Source organism: Delphinus delphis, chromosome 10, assembly GCF_949987515.2.
Source record: "Delphinus delphis chromosome 10, mDelDel1.2, whole genome shotgun sequence".
Classification (NCBI taxonomy): domain Eukaryota; kingdom Metazoa; phylum Chordata; class Mammalia; order Artiodactyla; family Delphinidae; genus Delphinus; species Delphinus delphis.
This window is the reverse complement of record NC_082692.2, coordinates 37,615,070-37,631,391: the sequence shown is the minus strand read 5'-3', so window position 1 is coordinate 37,631,391 and position 16,322 is coordinate 37,615,070. Positions and strand designations below refer to the sequence as shown.

The 16,322-nt window shown below is 48.8% G+C and overlaps 1 protein-coding gene across 2 annotated transcripts in view; it reads left to right on the top strand.

Moving 5' to 3' along the window:
• The window catches only part of FGD2 (FYVE, RhoGEF and PH domain containing 2), a 43,275-nt gene extending 29,775 nt beyond the window's left edge, over positions 1-13,500 (top strand). Inside the window, exons 11-17 of one of the 2 annotated variants that reach the window (XM_060021895.1) lie at positions 96-175; positions 261-291; positions 737-829; positions 8,088-8,219; positions 11,065-11,211; positions 12,386-12,532; positions 12,880-13,500. In XM_060021895.1, the coding sequence (XP_059877878.1) occupies positions 96-175; positions 261-291; positions 737-829; positions 8,088-8,219; positions 11,065-11,211; positions 12,386-12,532; positions 12,880-13,095 (846 nt within the window). In that variant the 3' untranslated portion in view covers positions 13,096-13,500. The remainder of the gene's footprint in view (positions 1-95; positions 176-260; positions 292-736; positions 830-8,087; positions 8,220-11,064; positions 11,212-12,385; positions 12,533-12,879) is intronic. The other variant, XM_060021896.1, reaches the window with a different exon arrangement.
• Positions 13,501-16,322: the final 2,822 nt, after the last annotated feature.

The window sequence follows — 16,322 nt, the reverse complement described above, 5'->3', positions numbered from 1 at the left end:
ATTGTCCTTGGGGCACAGTTCACCTACCTCCCTGCCACAGTACCTGGGGGGCGGGTGGGCGAGTCTGAGCAGTCTCTCCCTCCCATTCCGAGCAGGTGCGGGAGCTGACTGACGCTGAGTTCCCCCACTCCTTCCTGGTGTCCGGGAAGCAGCGCACCCTGGAGCTGCGGGCCCGGTAGGCAGGCAGGCTGAGGGCCGGGTGAGATGGGAAAACTGGGAGGGGCTGCTCTCCTCAACACCTGTGTTCACTTTCCAAGCAGGTCCCAGGAGGAAATGATCTCCTGGTTGCAGGTATCAGAATGCTCCAGGGCCCCTAGGATTCTGACCTCCCTACCCAGGCTGCGGGGGAGAGAGGGATGCTGTGTGTGTGTGTGTGTGTGTGTGTGTGTGTGTGTGTGTGTGTGAGTGCACACCCGCCTGCTTGCTCCCTGTTCTTCCTCAAAGTTGCTCTGTAGTAGTTGGAGTCAGACCTGGGTTCAAATCTTGCTGCCTCTCACTGCCTAGCTGGGTGGCCTGGGGCGAGTCACTTAATGTCTCTGAGCCTCAGTTTTCACATCTGTAATGTGGGGCTAATATTTTCTCCTCCCTTAAATCAGGCAATGTACACTTAGAATCTAACCCCTAGCACCCAGGAGGCTTTTAGCAATGTTTGTGGAATGTGTAGATGGATTCACAGATGAGCAAGCCCTTCCTGCCGCCCCCCAACCACCTCCCTGTGCTCTGCCCCTTGCCCCAGGCCTGCCAAGCGGCCATTGACCAAATCGAGAAGCGGAATGAAACCTTCAAAGCTGCGGTCCAGAGCCCTGAGGGAGACACCCAGGAGCAGGAGGTAAATGAAGGCTCTGTATCCCTCCTGGAGCCGCCAGCCTTACACAGGAATGATTCCCTCTCTTTGTTCTACCTAGGCCAGCTTGGAGGGCTGGAGAGTGTCACCCACCATGAATGATTTGAAGGGATCAGGGGAAGCTTACACACGCCAACATCACCCTACTCAGAAACTCAATGCCAAAGATTCCCCCATTAGCAAAAAATTCCTTTGGGAGGCTGTATGTGCAACTACCGCTAGGAAGGATTTTACATCTATATGTATAACTCGGGCTGTGGGGGTGGTGTGTGTGCAGGTTTGGGTTTTTCTTTTTTCTTTTTTTTTTGCTATCTTTCAAGAGTTCTTTATTTATCTCTATTAATTCATGCTCCAAGGGCAGGGACTGGTCCTCAGTTTGAAAGAATCAGAATTGACTATGTCAGCAAACAAAAGCAAATCAGTCTCTGAATCTTTTATAATGTGCAGTGAGTATGTCTGCCCTATGCTCTAGAGAGACAACATCTATTTTCAAGGCTGATAGCTATAGGAAGATGCTTGAAAAGACAGTCCAGAAAAAAGGAAACACAAGAGACCCTAGGAGAACTGTCTCCCAACATTTATCTTTTTTTTTTTTTTTGGAATTTTAAAATTTAATTTTATTCATTTTTTATACAGCAGGTTCTTATTAATCTATTTTATACAGATTAGTGTATACACGTCAATCCCAATCTCCTAATTCATCCCACCACCACTCCCCCACCCCCGCCACTTTCCCCCCTTGGTGTCCATACGTTTGTTCTCTACATCTGTGTCTCTATTTCTGCCCTGCAAACCAGTTCATCTGTACCATTTTTCTAGGTTCCACATATATGCATTAATATACGATACTTGTTTTTCTCTTTCTGATTTACTTCACTCTGTATGACAGTCTCTAGATCCATCCACGTCTCTACAAATGACCCAATTTCGTTCCTTTTTATGGCTGAGTACTATTCCATCGTATATATGTACCACATCTTCTTTATCCATTCGTCTGTCAGTGGGCATTTAGGTTGCTTCCATGACCTGGCTATATTGTAAATAGTGCTGCAGTGAACATTGGGGTGCATGTGTCTTTTTGAATTATGGTTTTCTCTGGGTATATGCCCAGTAGTGGGATTGCTGGGTCATAAGATAGTTCTATTTTTAGTTTTCTAAGGAGCCTTCATACTGTTCTCCATAGTGGCTGTATCAATTTACATTCCCACCAACAGTGCAAGAGGATTCCCTTTTCTCCACACCCTCTCCAACATTTGCTGTTTGCAGATTTTCTGATGATACCCACTCTAACTGATGTGAGGTGATACCTCATTGTAGTCTTGATTTGCATTTTTCTAACAATTAGTGATGTTGAGCAGCTTTTCATGTGCTTCTTGGCCATCTGTATGTCTTCTTTGGAGAAATGTCTATTTAGGTCTTCTGCCCATTTTTTGATTGGGTTGTTTGTTTTTGTAATATTGAATGGCATGAGCTGTTTATATATTTTGGAGATTAATCCTTTGTCCATTGATTCATTTGCAAATATTTTCTCCCATTCTGAGGGTTGTCTTTTCGTCTTGTTTGTAGTTTCCTTTGCTTTGCAAAAGCTTTTAAGTTTCATTAGGTCCCATTTGTTTATTTTTGTTTTTATTTCCATTACTCTAGGAGGTGGATCAAAGAAGATCTTGCTGTGATTTGTGTCAAACAGTGTTCTTCCTATGTTTTCCTCTAAGAGTTTTATAGTGTCCAGTCTTACATTTAGGTCTCTAATCCATTTTGAGTCTATTTTTGTGTATGGTGTTAGGGAGTGTTCTAATTTCATTCTTTTACATGTAGCTGTCCAGTTTTCCCAGCACCACTTATTGAACAGACTGTCTTTTCTCCATTGTATATCCTTGCCTCCTTTGTCATAGATTAGTTGACCATAGGTGTGTGGGTTTATCTCTGGGCTTTCTATCCTGTTCCATTGATCTGTATTTCTGTTTTTGTGCCAGTACCATATTGCCTTGATTACTGTAGCTTTGTAGTATAGTCTGAAGTCAGGGAGTCTGATTCCTCCAGCTCCGTTTTTTTCCCTCAAAAGTGCTTTGGCTATTCGGGATCTTCTATGTCTCCATACAAATTTTAAGATTTTTTTGTTCTAGTTCTGTAAAAAATGCCACTGGTAATTTGATAGGAATTGCATTGAATCTGTAGATTGCTTTGGGTAGTATAGTCACTTTCACAATATTCATTCTTGCAATCCAAGAACATGGTATATCTCTCCATCTGTTTGTGTCATCTTTGATTTCTTTCATCAGTGTCTTATAGTTTTCTGAGTACAGGTCTTTTACCTCCTTAAGTAGGTTTATTCCTAGGTATTTTATTACTTTTGTTGCAATGGTGAATGGGATTGTTTCCTTAATTTCTCTTTCTGATCTTTCGTTGTTAGTATATAGGAATGCAAGAGATTTCTGTGCATTAACTTTGTATCCTGCAACTTTACTAGATTCATTGATTAGCTCTAGTAGTTTTCTGGTGGCATCTTTAGGATTCTCTATGTATAGTATCATGTCATCTGCAAACAGTGACAGATTTACTTCTTTTCCAGTTTGTATTCCTTTTTCTTTTTTTTTTTCGTACGCAGGCCTCTCACTGTTGTGGCCTCTCCCGTTGCCGAGCACAGGCTCTGGACACGCAGGCTCAGTGGCCATGGCTCACGGGCCCAGCCGCTCCGCGGCATGTGGGATCTTCCCGGACCAGGGCACAAACCCATGTCGCCTGCATCGGCAGGCAGACTCTCAACCACTGCGCCACCAGAGAAGCCCTTGTATTCCTTTTATTTCTTTTTCTTCTCTGATTGCCATGGCTAGGACTTTGTCTTGTTCCTGATCTCAGAGGAAATGCTTTCAGTTTTTCACCATTGAGAATGATGTTTGCTCTGGGTTTGTCATATATGGCCTTTATTATGTTGAGGTAGTTTCCCTCTGTGCCCACTTTCTGGAGAAGTTTTATCATAAATGGGTGTTGAATTTTGTCAAAAGCTTTTTCTGCATCTATTGAGATGATCATATGGATGGTTTTTCTTCTTCAGTGGTGTATCACATTGACTGATTTGCATATATTGAAGAATCCTTGCATCCCTGGGATAAATCCCACTTGATCATGGTGTATGATCCTTTTAATGTGTTGTTGCATTCTGTTTGCTAGTATTTTGTTGAGGAGTTTTGCATCTATATTCATCAGTGATATTGGTCTGTAATTTTCTTTTTTTGTAGTATCTTTGTCTGGTTTTGGTATCAGCATGATGATGGCCTCATAGAATGAGTTTGGGAGTGTTCCTTCCTCTGCAATATTTTGGAAGAGTTTGAGAAGGATGGGTGTTAGCTCTTCTGTAAATGTTTGATAGAATTCACCTGTGAAGCCATCTGGTCCTGGACTTTTGTTTGTTGGAAGACTTTTAATCACAGTTTCAATTTCATTACTTGTGATTGGTCTGTTCATATTTTCTATTTCTTCCTGGTTTGGTCTTGGAAGGTTATACCTTTCTAAGAATTTGTCCATTTCTTCCAGGTTGTCCATTTTATTGTCATAGAGTTGCCTGTAGTAGTCTCTTATGATGCTTTTGTATTTCTGCGCTGTCCGTTGTAACTTCCCCTTTTTCATTTCTAATTTTATTGATTTGAGTCCTCTCCCTCTTTTTCTTGATGAGTCTGGCTAAAGGTTTATCAATTTTGTTCATTTTCTCAAAGAACCAGCTTTTAGTTTTATTGATCTTTGCTATTATTTTCTTTGTTTCTATTTCATTTATTTCTGCTCTGATCATTATGATTTCTTTCCTTCTACTAATTTTGGGTTTTGTTTGTTCTTTCTCTAGTTCCTTTAGGTGTAAGGTTAGATTGTTTATTTGAGATGTTTCTTGTTTCTTGAGGTAGGCTTGTATTGCTATAAACTTCCCTCTTAGAACTGCTTTTGCTGCATCGCATAGGTTTTGGATTGTCATGTTTTCGTTGTAATATGTCTCTAGGTATTTTTTTATTTCCTCTTTGATTTCTTCAGTGATCTCTTGGTTATTTAATAACGTATTGTTTAGCCTCCATGTGTTTGTGTTTTTTCCCTGTAACTGTTTTCTAATCTCATAGTGTTGTGGACAGAAAAGATGCTTGATATGATTTCAATTTTCTTAAATTTACCAAGGCTTGATTTGTGACCCAAGATGTGATCTATCCTGGAGAATGTTCCGTGTGTACTTGAGAAGAAAGTGTAATCTGCTGTTTTTGAATGGAATGTCCTATAAATATCAATTAAATCTATCTGGTCTATTGTGTCATTTAAAGCTTGTGTTTCCTTATTAATTTTCTGTTTGGATGATCTGTCCACTGGTGTAAGTGAGGTGTTAAAGTCCCCCACTATTATTGTGTTACTGTTGATTTCCTCTTTTATAGCTGTTAGCAGTTGCCTTATGTATTGAGGTGCTCCTATGTTGGGTGCATATATATTTATAATTGCTTTAGCTTCTTCTTGGATTGATCCCTTGATCATTATGTAGTATCCTTCCTTGTCTCTTGTAACATTCTTTATTTTATTTTATTTTATTTATTTATTTATTTTGCGGTACGCAGGCCTCTCACTGCTGTGGCCTCTCCTATTGCGGAGCACAGGCTCCGGACACGCAGGCTCAGCGGCCATGGCTCACGGGCCCAGCCGCTCCGCGGCACATGGGATCTTCCCGCACCAGGGCACGAACCCGTGTCCCCTGCATCGACAGACGGACTCTCAACCACTGCGCCACCAGGGAAGCCCAACATTCTTTATTTTAAAGTCTATTTTATCTGATATGAGTATTGCTACTCCAGTTTTCTTTTGATTTCCATTTGCATGGAGTATCTTTTTCCATCCCCTCACTTTCAGTCTGTACGTGTCCCTAGGTCTGAAGTGGGTCTCTTGTAGACAAGATATATATGGGTATTGTTTTTGTATCCATTCAGCAAGCCTGTGTCTTTTGGTTGGAGCATTTAATCCATTCACGTTTAAGGTAATTATCGATATGTATGTTCCTATTACCATTTTCTTAATTGTTTTGGGTTTGTTTTTGTAGGCCCTTTTCTTCTCTTGTGTTTCCCACTTAGAGAAGTTCCTTTAGCATTTGTTGTAGAACTGGTTTGGTGATGCTGAATTCTCTTAGCTTTTGCTTGTCTGTAAAGCTTTTGATTTCTGCATTCAATCTGAATGAGATCCTTGCCAGGTAGAGTAATCTTGGTTGTAGGTTCTTCCCTTTCATCACTTTAAATATATCATGCCACTCCCTTCTGGCTTGCAGAGTTTCTGCTGAGAAATCAGCTATTAACATTATGGGAGTTCCCTTGTATGTTGTCATTTTTCCCTTGTTGCTTTCAGTAATTTTTCTTTGTCTTTAATTTTTGTTAGTTTGATTACTATGTATCTTGGCGTGTTTCTGCTTGTGTTTTTCCTGCCTGGGACTCTCTGTGCTTCCTGGACTTGGGTGGCTATTTCCTTTCCCATGTTAGGGAAGTTTTCGACTATAATCTCTTCAAATATTTTCTCAGGAACTTTCTCTCTTCTCCTTCTGGGACCCCTATAATGCAAATGTTGTTGAGTTTAATGTTGTCCCAGTGGTCTCTTAGGCTGTCTTCATTTCTTTCCATTCTTTTCTCTTTATTTTGTTCTGCAGCAGTGAATTCCACCATTCTGTCTTCCAGGTCACTCATCCGTTCTTCTGCCTCAGTTATTCTGCTATTGATTCCTTCTAGTGTATTTTTCATTTCAGTTATTGTATTGTTCATCTCTGTTTGTTTGTTCTTTAATTCTTCTAGGTGTTTGTTAATTCTTCTACGTCTTTTTTTTTTTTTTTTTTTCTCTTCTAGGTCTTTGTTAAACATTTCTTGCACCTTCTCGATCTTTGCCTCCATTCTTTTTCTGAGGTCCTGGATCATCTTCACTATCATTATTCTGAATTCTTTTTCTGGAAGGTTGCCTATCTGCACTTCATTTAGTTGTTTTTCTTGGGTTTTATCTTGTTCCTTCATCTGGTACATAGCGCTCTGCCTTTTCATTTTGTCTATCTTTCTGTGAATGTGGTTTTCGTTCCACAGGCTGCAGGATTGTAGTTCTTCTTGCTTCTGCTATCTGCCCTCTGGTGGATGAAGCTATCTAAGAGGCTTGTGCAAGCTTCCTGATGGGAGGGACTGGTGGTGGGTAGAGCTAGGTATTGCTCTGGTGGGCAGAGCTCAGTAAAACTTTAATTCACTTGTCTACTGATGTGTGGGGCTGGGTTCCCTCCCTGTTGGTTGTTTGGCCTGAGGCGACCCAACACTGGAGCCTACCCAGCTCTTTGGTGGGGCTAATGGCAGACCCTGGGAGGGCTCATGCCAAGGAGTTCTTCCCAGAACTTCTGCTGCCAGTGTCCTTGTCCTCACAGTGAGCTATAGCCACCCCCCACCTCTGCAGGAGACCCTCCAACACTAGCAGGTAGGTCTGGTTCAGTCTCCTATGGGGTCACTGCTCCTTCCCCTTGGTCCCGATGCACACATTACTTCGTGTGTGCCCTCCAAGAGTGGAGTCTCTGTTTCCCCCAGTCCTGTCGAAGTCCTGCAATCAAATCCCGCTAGCCTTCAAAGTCTGATTCTCTAGGAATTCCTCCTCCTGTTGCCGGACCCCCAGGTTGGGAAGCCTCACGTGGGGCTCAGAACCTTCACTGCAGTGGGTGGGCTTCTGTGGTGTAAGTGTTCTCCAGTTTGTGAGTCACCCCCCAGCAGTTATGGGATTTGCTTTTATTGTGGTTGTGCCCCTCCTGCTGTCTCATTGCAGCTTCTCCTTTGTCTGTGGATGTGGGGTATCTTTTCTGGCAAGTTCTGTTGTCTTCCTGTGGATGATTGTTCAGCAGTTAGTTGTGATTCCGTTGTTCTCGCAAGAGGGAGTGAGCGCATGCCCAGGTTTGGGTTTTGAAAGTGCCTGAAAAATGTGAGACCAAGGGAAGGTGGAAGGCAGGTGGGGTGGTAGTTATGGAGAGCGTCTGTGACTTGATTTCACATCTGAGCTCTGAACTCTGGCCTGCTGGGTGTCTTTGCTGAGTCCCTTGACCTCTCTGGGGCTCAGTTTCCTCACCTGTAAAATAGGGCTCATAGTAACTGACCTCCCCTTTACGTGGTCTTTATTCGTCCAGTCCACTTCACATGGAAGCCACCGGGAAACATAGCACACATGATCTCTGCCACAAGCAGGTGGGTACAGGGGGTCCTGAAGTACCCACCCTGCCACCCCACAGCTGCAGTCCGAGGAGCTGGGCCTCCGGGCGCCGCAGTGGGTCCGTGACAAGATGGTGACCATGTGTATGCGCTGCCAGGAGCCCTTCAACGCCCTGATGCGCCGCCGCCACCACTGCCGGGCCTGCGGCTACGTGAGTACCCACCTCGGCCTCTGCCTTCCCAGCTCAGGCCCTGCCCTCCCATCCCTGCCAACCCTGCCCGCTTCAACCAGTACAGCCAGAAGTGCTGGGCACTAACTGTGCCAGGCGTGTGAGTTACCTGTTTCTGGGGCCTCATGGTGCCCACGTGTGAAGCAGGTCGGCTGTTTGCCCCATTCTGCAGGTAGGACACAAGGCTCAGACAGGTTAAGCGACCTGTTCAAGACACTCCCCAAAGCTGACCCTATTCATTCGTCTGCTTCCTCACCACCATTTCCCAAGACCCCCAGGGCCCAGCACCAGGAAATGGTCTCCAGTTCCTGGGTGGGGGCACCCAAATCCTTCAGCCCCTGTCGGGCCTTTCATCCACCACCTCATCAGCCCCACACCTGTTACTCACCCACCCCTCACCGTCCTCTTTTCTTGACCGACCTCAGCTAACTGTCCCCTCCTCTTCTTGGCAAACCCTCAGCACTCCAGCACCTGCTCGGTTCTGCTGCTAACTCTGCCCGCCAGGTTCAAGCCTCAGCTTCCTCACCTGTACAATGGGGATTAGTAACACCTACCTCCAGGGTGGTAGTAAGGACTCAACAAAAGAAGGTTCACCCCCTTCCCTCTCCTTGCCCCCTTTCCTTCCCCCTCCTTAATCACTTGGGCAGCCTCACTCAGAGGAACAGCCACCAGCTGAATTGAGGAAGGAACCACTCCTCCCTCTTGTCAGCTCAGGCCCAGTTATCAGAGGCAGATCTTGCTTTGCTTTTTAAGCACTTGCTGTACTTGAGCTGTTCTCTGTTGACATTACAACCCTCTCCATTTACTCTGCAAACAGAGAAGCCCTTTAATGACCTCCGTCTTTAATGACCTCGGGGGACAGGAGGAGACCAGCTGGGCAGGTTGGGGCCAGTCAGCGAGGCGTCCCCAAATGTGTTAAACTGCAATCAGGACACAAAGTAAATTTCTAGGACTGGGACACACCTATGTTCGTGTAAGTGAGTTTCATATCAGAGCCAAATAGAAAGGATCTGGGGATTAGCTTCCATTTTCGGTGAGTCACATCAGTAAACAAGAGTTGAGTCTACTCACGCTTGTAACTTTGTAAGTAGTTTCTAAAAAATTATTTTAAATAGTTAAGAAATACAAAGAGGCACAAAGAACAATATAACAACACTCATGTACCTGCCTTCCAGGTACAAAAAAGAAATAAAATATTCTGAGAACTAAATGAAATGTATGATCCATGATTGAATCCTGGATGGGAAAAACAGAACCAGAAACAGAAGTCATTACTGGGACCACTGGGGGAAATTTGATTATGAAGCATATATAGGTAACAATATTGTATCGATGTTAAATTTCCTGTGTGTGATCATGACGTCGTAGATAGGGAGGAGAATGCCCTTGTTCTTAGGAGACACCAGCTACATATTTGAGGGTGATGTGACATGATGACTGTAATTTAAACTCAAATGGTTCAGAAAAAATATATATATGTATGTGTGTGTGTGTGTGTGTGTATAGAGAGAGAAAGAGAAAGAGAGAGAGAAAGGGAGAGAGGGATAAATCAAAAGTGGCAAAAATGTTCACAATTCGTGAATTTGGTGGTGGGGGTATCACTGTATTATTTCAACTTGTCTTCAGGTTTGAAATTTTTCAAAATAAAAAGTTGGTAGAGGAGAGGAGAAAATAAATACTTGCTAATTGTATTTAAAAATTTTAAATCTCAATAAAAAACAAAATAAAATATTCTCAAGGTAGCTGAAGCCCTGTGTGTGGGGCTGTGTGAGGCACCCGATTCTGGGGTTTCTCCTGCCCGTGTGAACGTTTGTACTCTGTGAGTCATCCTTTCGTGGTTGGGTGCCCAGTTTCTGCCTCCCCGCCTGCCAGACAGGAATCCTGGTGATGGTGGGGCAAGCCCAGGCCTTCCCCTGTGGCTCCCTCCCAGGCCACGTGCTGTGCTGGGCACACAGACCGGCTACCTGATGAATAACCCTTCGTCCAAGTCTCTATCTCTTGCCCCCATTTCCAATCCCACATCCTGGACTCACTGTGACACTCCAGTCTTCTGGAAGTCACATCCTGCAGTGCCTGTGTTTCTCCCCAGGTTTTCTCATGCCTCTTTCACCCGATCTCCCCAGCCTGATCTGTGACGGCCTTCTTGGGGACGTCTCCGTGGTGGGCTGGGGGCCGGGCGCCACTCCACAGACTCCACATGGCGGGTCTTCCTGGCAGAAACAGCCAGCCCATCATTTTTGTATCAGAACACGTTTGACTCTAGGATTGGGTGGACTGCAAAATCTGCATGACTCTTAATGCTAAACTGTAGAACCGTAAAGACACCTTCTGTTTGAGGAGGGCCAGTTGCTGCCAGAGAGCTCTGTGGCCTTCATCAAGTCACTGTCCCCTCGTTGCAGGTGAGAGTAAAAGTCCCAGGGCTGGTCACCTGGTGGGGTTGCTGGGAGTCATGTGAGATGACAGAGGGGAGAGAGAGCGCTCAGAGAAGTGATCAGATGCAAGGGGTGTGCACAGGTCAAGCCCCCGGGATCAGTAGCTGCCCTCACAACGGGGAACGTGAAGGGAGAGAGGTTGAGCTCCTGCAGTGGGGGCCAGGCCTCAAGCCCCCAGCTGCGGGCCCTCTCCCCCTGCACTGCAGCCTCCAGGTGGCTGGGCCTCTGCCAGCGCAGGGGATGCCCAGCTCTGCCTCCATCCCTCTCCTGAAGCTTTCTTTTTCTTCCTCTGGTCTCGTGTTGCTCTCACGTCCCCACCTCCTGAGCCAAGGCACGAACGGGGACCTCCGTGCCTCACCTCAGCCCCCAAGCCCCTCCTGCCTGTCCTCCCCCAGGTGGTGTGTGCCAGGTGCTCCGACTACCGGGCTGAGCTCAAATATGATGACAACAGGCCCAGCCGAGTCTGTTTAGACTGCTACACGTTCCTCACCGGAAATGTGCTCCCTGAGGACAAGGAGGACAAGAGGCGTGGCATCCTGGAGGTGAGGGCCGGTTTCCTCTACTAGGCAAATGTGTGCACGGCCTCACCAAGTGCTGGCACTGTCCTCGGTGCTGAGGAACAAGCCTGCCGTGGTCACACTCCCCGTCCTCCTCTCTCTGCCCACAGACAGCACCCCCGACGGAACACCCCCCCACCCCGGCCCGGCCCTGGCCAAATAAAACAGAGCTGCGCCTGTCACCAAATAGGAGCAACTTTTGGCTCCAGGCTGTGGCCCAGGCTCTCCACCTTTCCTCTGCATCCTCATCCGATAATCGCACGGCCCCTCTGGACCACTCCTGTTCATATCCCCATGCCCTGCCCTAGCAGTCCCAGGAGGTGAAAAGAGCTGGTGCGGCTGATTCCATTTTACAGATGGGGATACTGAGGCTGCAGGTCAGAGTCCCACTGCAGGGAAGAGACAGCCTGGAGACTCCATTGTAATTGGAAGGGACTTCAGGGACCAGCTGGTTGGAGACCCAGGCCCAGAGAAGTGACCAAGGTCACACAGCGAGTTAGGAACCAGCTCTCTGATCTCTACCACAGATGTTCTCTGCTGTCCTTGGGGCTGAGCCACTCCCCACCCCCAGCCCCAGGCACTCTCACTGCTGGTCAGCACCTCTGGGGCACTGGCACCCAGCCTAGACACTGGTTACCCCCGCCCCTCTGCCACTCCCTCATTAAAGCCAGGTTGACATCCCACTGTCCTTGGGAGGTGGGAGAAGACCCCAGCCTATTCCAGCTGAACACAGCTCCCAGGTTCAAGTTGGTTCCTTTCCACTGACATCTGCCCACTTTGCAATCCTCCCTCATTCTTCTAGGCCCCGGCCCTGCCCATGCCCTCCCCAATCATTAGACCATACCACACAGCTTTTGCTCCTGGAGAGAGGGGATGGTCTGCCCCTTTTCAGGCTCCAGTTCTGTTCCCTGGGGCAGCTCTCAGGGGATAAGCCCTCCGAGCACCTGCGCAGAGGTCAGGCTGGCTGAGGTTTGACTGCAGCTCTGCCACTGGCCAGCTCTGTGACTGCAAGTCCCTGATGGGACCTCTCTGAGCCTCAGGGACAAATAACACCTCCTTGCACCGTTGCCGAAAGGTTTAGAAAGAGTGATTTCTAATGACCGACATCTGTCAGGTAGTGGGTGCTCTGTTCCCTGACAGCCCCTCTCTCTGGTTTCAGAAAGGAGCTGCAGCGGGGTCCGAGCAGAGCCTAATGTGCAGCTTCCTACAGCTCTTCGGGGACAAGTGGGGCAAAAGCGGGTCCCGGGGCTGGTGCGTGATCCCGCGGGATGACCCCCTCGTGCTCTATGTCTACGCTGCCCCCCAGGTAATGCCACGCCCCGCCCCTCCTCACAGTATGTGTGTGTGTCAGGGGTGGCGGTGGGGGTGAGTACTGTTGGCCCCATAAGTCAGATGAGGCTCAATGAGGACCTGGTTCCCTCAAGTCACAGGGTTAGTGGCTTTCAGAGCTGGGCCCAGACTCCAGGTCATGACTGCTTTGCCCTCAGGGGGTGACCAGTCCTCTTCCTCAATGCCCTCCTGCCACCCCACCCCACTTCATGGGTTTTTGGGGGGCAAGAGGCAGGTGTGTGCCTGGTACCTTCCAAACAGCCGTCTGAGGCAGTGGCGCTGAATGGGAGGACAGCAGCCCACAGTTCTGCCCTCCCCTCCCAGGACATGAGGGCCCACACCTCCATCCCCCTGCTGGGCTACCAGGTGACCGCTGGGCCCCAGGCGGACCCCCGGGTCTTCCAGCTGCAACAGTCAGGCCAGCTCTACACCTTCAAGGCCGAAACCGAGGAGCTGAAGGATCGCTGGGTGAAGGCCATGGAGCGGGCGGCCAGCGGCTTGAGCCCCGGGGGGCCCAACGACAGGGACCTGTCTGACTAAGCTACAGCGGGGCCCTCTCCCCCTCAGAGCCCTGCTCCTGCCACACACGGGCTGACACTTCAGCTGACCCACCACCCCAAGCTGAGCTTTCAAAGAATTGATTTCCAGTCGTCTGTGTTCAGAGCGTGTGTCCTGATTTGAGATTCAGAACACATGGGTTCATTCCTTTGGGGAGGGGATGACGAAGCATCCCAGTTTGCCCAGGGCCGAGGGGATTCCTGGAACATGGGACTTCCAGTGCTAAAACTAAGAAAGTCCCAGGTAACCCAGGACTGTTGGTCACCAATGTGGTTCACAGGCTGGCTGCACGTATGTATCACCTGGGAAGCTTTAAAAGATACCAACAAATAAATATAAACTAAAAATTCAAACACTACAAGGCCTGGATCCATCACCAAAGATTTCTGATTTGACTGGTCTGGGATGGGGAGGCATGGGTATGTTTCAGGAGTACCCATAGGAGTCTGATGCGCAGCCTAGGTCATCCGGATGAAGAACAAAGCAAGCAAACTACCAAGTGCTAGGCATGAGATTAATAATAATAACAAATACCAGACATCTACTGAGGCAGGCACTGTTCTAAGTGTTCTACGTGGATTATCTTGTTTTACCTTCAGGACTTATAATCCCCATTTTCCAGATGAGGACACTGAGTCTTAGAGAGGTTTAGTCATTGGCTCAAGGTCACACAGCTGGTGGATGCCAGAGCCAGGTTTTAACGTAGTGCACTAAGGTGAAGGCTCTGTCCATCGGGTAGCAGAGCAATTGGCTGAGCAGAAAAGGAGAGGAAAGGGGGAAGGAAATGGGGAAAGACAGGAGAGGAAAGGTAGGAGCAGGAGGAGAGGGCAGGAGCATTTCTGGCTGGTGGGTGAGGCTGCTTTTTCATAAGAGACCACCAGGGGGTGGCAATGACCAGCAGGCCACATCCAGGGACCCCAGCCGGGGCCCTGACACCCGAAGCCACTTCCATCAGGCCCAGCTGCTGCTGGGCTGCTCTGCCCCTGATGAAGGTGAGACAGACCAGTCATAGATCTTTGTCCCCTTCTAGGCCCAGCAGTTTGCCTACCCCCACCCCCCAACCTGAGGCCACCTCCCTTCCGTAGGGTTTTTTTTTTTTTTGCAGTACGCGGGCCTCTCACTGTTGTGGCCTCTCCCGTTGTGGAGCACAGGCTCCGGACGCGCAGGCTCAGCGGCCATGGCTCACGGGCCCAGCCGCTCCGCAGCATGTGGGATCTTCCCGGACCGGGGCACGAACCCGCGTCCGCTGCATCGGCAGGCGGACTCTCAACCACTGCGCCACCAGGGAAGCCCCGTAGGGTATTTTTTAAAGCCCAAGAAAACCTAATTGGCATGATCTCTCTGGGGACCAGTCTGACCTGGCCATAAGTTCATTCCTTAATTCAACAAATATTTGTTGAGCATCTTCTTTGAGCCAAATGCAGTACCTATACTGGGGGTACAGCAGTGAAGGAGACAGACAACATTTCTGCCTTCATGGAGTTTATATTCTTATTCAACAAAATAAATACATAAAAGGTAGAACATATCAGATGTGATGAGTGCTCAAATAGAGTGACAAACCATCCAGACTTTCCTAGTTTTAAAAGTAAAAGTCTTGAGACGACCTCAGACCTCCCAAAAGGCAAGGAACCCCCCACGTACCTGGTTAGGGCAAAAGAAAAAACTAAACAGAGACAAAAGGATAGGGACGGGTCCTGCACCAGCGGGAGAGAGCTGTGAAGGAGGAAAAGTGTCCACACACTAGGAAGCCCCTTCGCGGGTGGAGACTTCGGGAGGCGGAGTGGGGGAGCTTGGGAGCCTCGGAGGAGAGCACAGCAACAGGGGTGCGGAGGGCAAAGCGGACAGATTCCAGCGCAGAGGATCGGGCCGACCGGAACTCACCAGCCGAGAGGCTTGTCTGCTCGCCCGCCTGGGCGGGCGGGACTGGGAGCTGAGGCTCCGGCTTTTGTCGGAGCGCCGGGAGAGGACTGAGGTTGGCGGCGTGAACACAGCCTGCAGGGCGTTAGTGCACCACGGCTAGCCGGGAGAGAGTCTGGGGAAAAGTCTGGACCTGCCGAAGAGGCAAGAGACTTTTACGTCCCTCTTTGTTTCCTGGTGCACGAGGAGAGGGGATTGAGAACGCTGCTTGAGAGAGCTCCGGGGACGGGCGCGAGCCGCGGCTGAAAGTGCGGAGCCCAGAGACGGACATGAGACGCTGAGGCCGCTGCTGCCGCCGCCAGGAGGCCTGTGTGCGAAAACAGGTCACTGGCCACACGCCCTTCCGGAGAGCCTGTGCAGCCCACCACTGCCAGGGTCCCGGGATCCAGGGACGGCTCCCCCGGGAGAACGCACGGCGCGCCTCAGGCTGCAACGTCACGCCGGCCTCTGCCGCCGCAGGCCCGCCCCACACTCCGTGACCCTCCCTACCCCCCGGCCTGAGTGAGCCAGAGCCTCCGAATCAGCGGCTCCTTAAACCCCGTCCTGTCTGAGCAAAGAACAGACACCCTCCGGCGACCTACACGCACAGGCGGGGCCAAATCCAAAGCTGAGCCCCTGGGAACTGTGAGAACAAAGAAGAGAAAGGGAAATCTCTCCCAGCAGCCTCAGGAGCAGCGGATTAAAGCTCCACAATCAACTTGATATACCCTGCATCTGTGGAATACCTGAATAGACAACGAATCATCCCAAATTAAGGAGCCCTGTGGATGAAAGGCTCTTGGTGCTGCAGCCAGGAGTCAGTGCTGTGCCTCTGAGGTGGGAGAGCCAACTTCAGGACACTGGTCCACAAGAGGCCTCCCAGCTGCACATAATATCAAACAGCAAAAATCTCCGAGAGATCTCCATCTCAACGCCAGCACCCAGCTTCACTCAACGACCAGCAAGCTACAGTGCTGGACATCCTATGCCAAACAACTAGCAAGACAGGAACACAACCCCACCCATTAGCAGAGGCTGCCCAAAATCATAATAAGTCTACAGACACCCCAAAACACACCACCAGACGTGGACCTGCCCACCAGAAAGACAAGATCCAGCCTCATCCACCAGAACACAGGCACTAGTACCCTCCACCAGGAAGCCTACACAACCCACTGAACCAACCTTAGCCACTGGGGACAGACACAAAAAACAACAGGAACTACGAACCTTCAGCCTGCAAAAAAGGAGACCCCAAACACAGTAAGATAAGCAAAATGAAAAGACAGAAAAACACACAGCAGATGAAG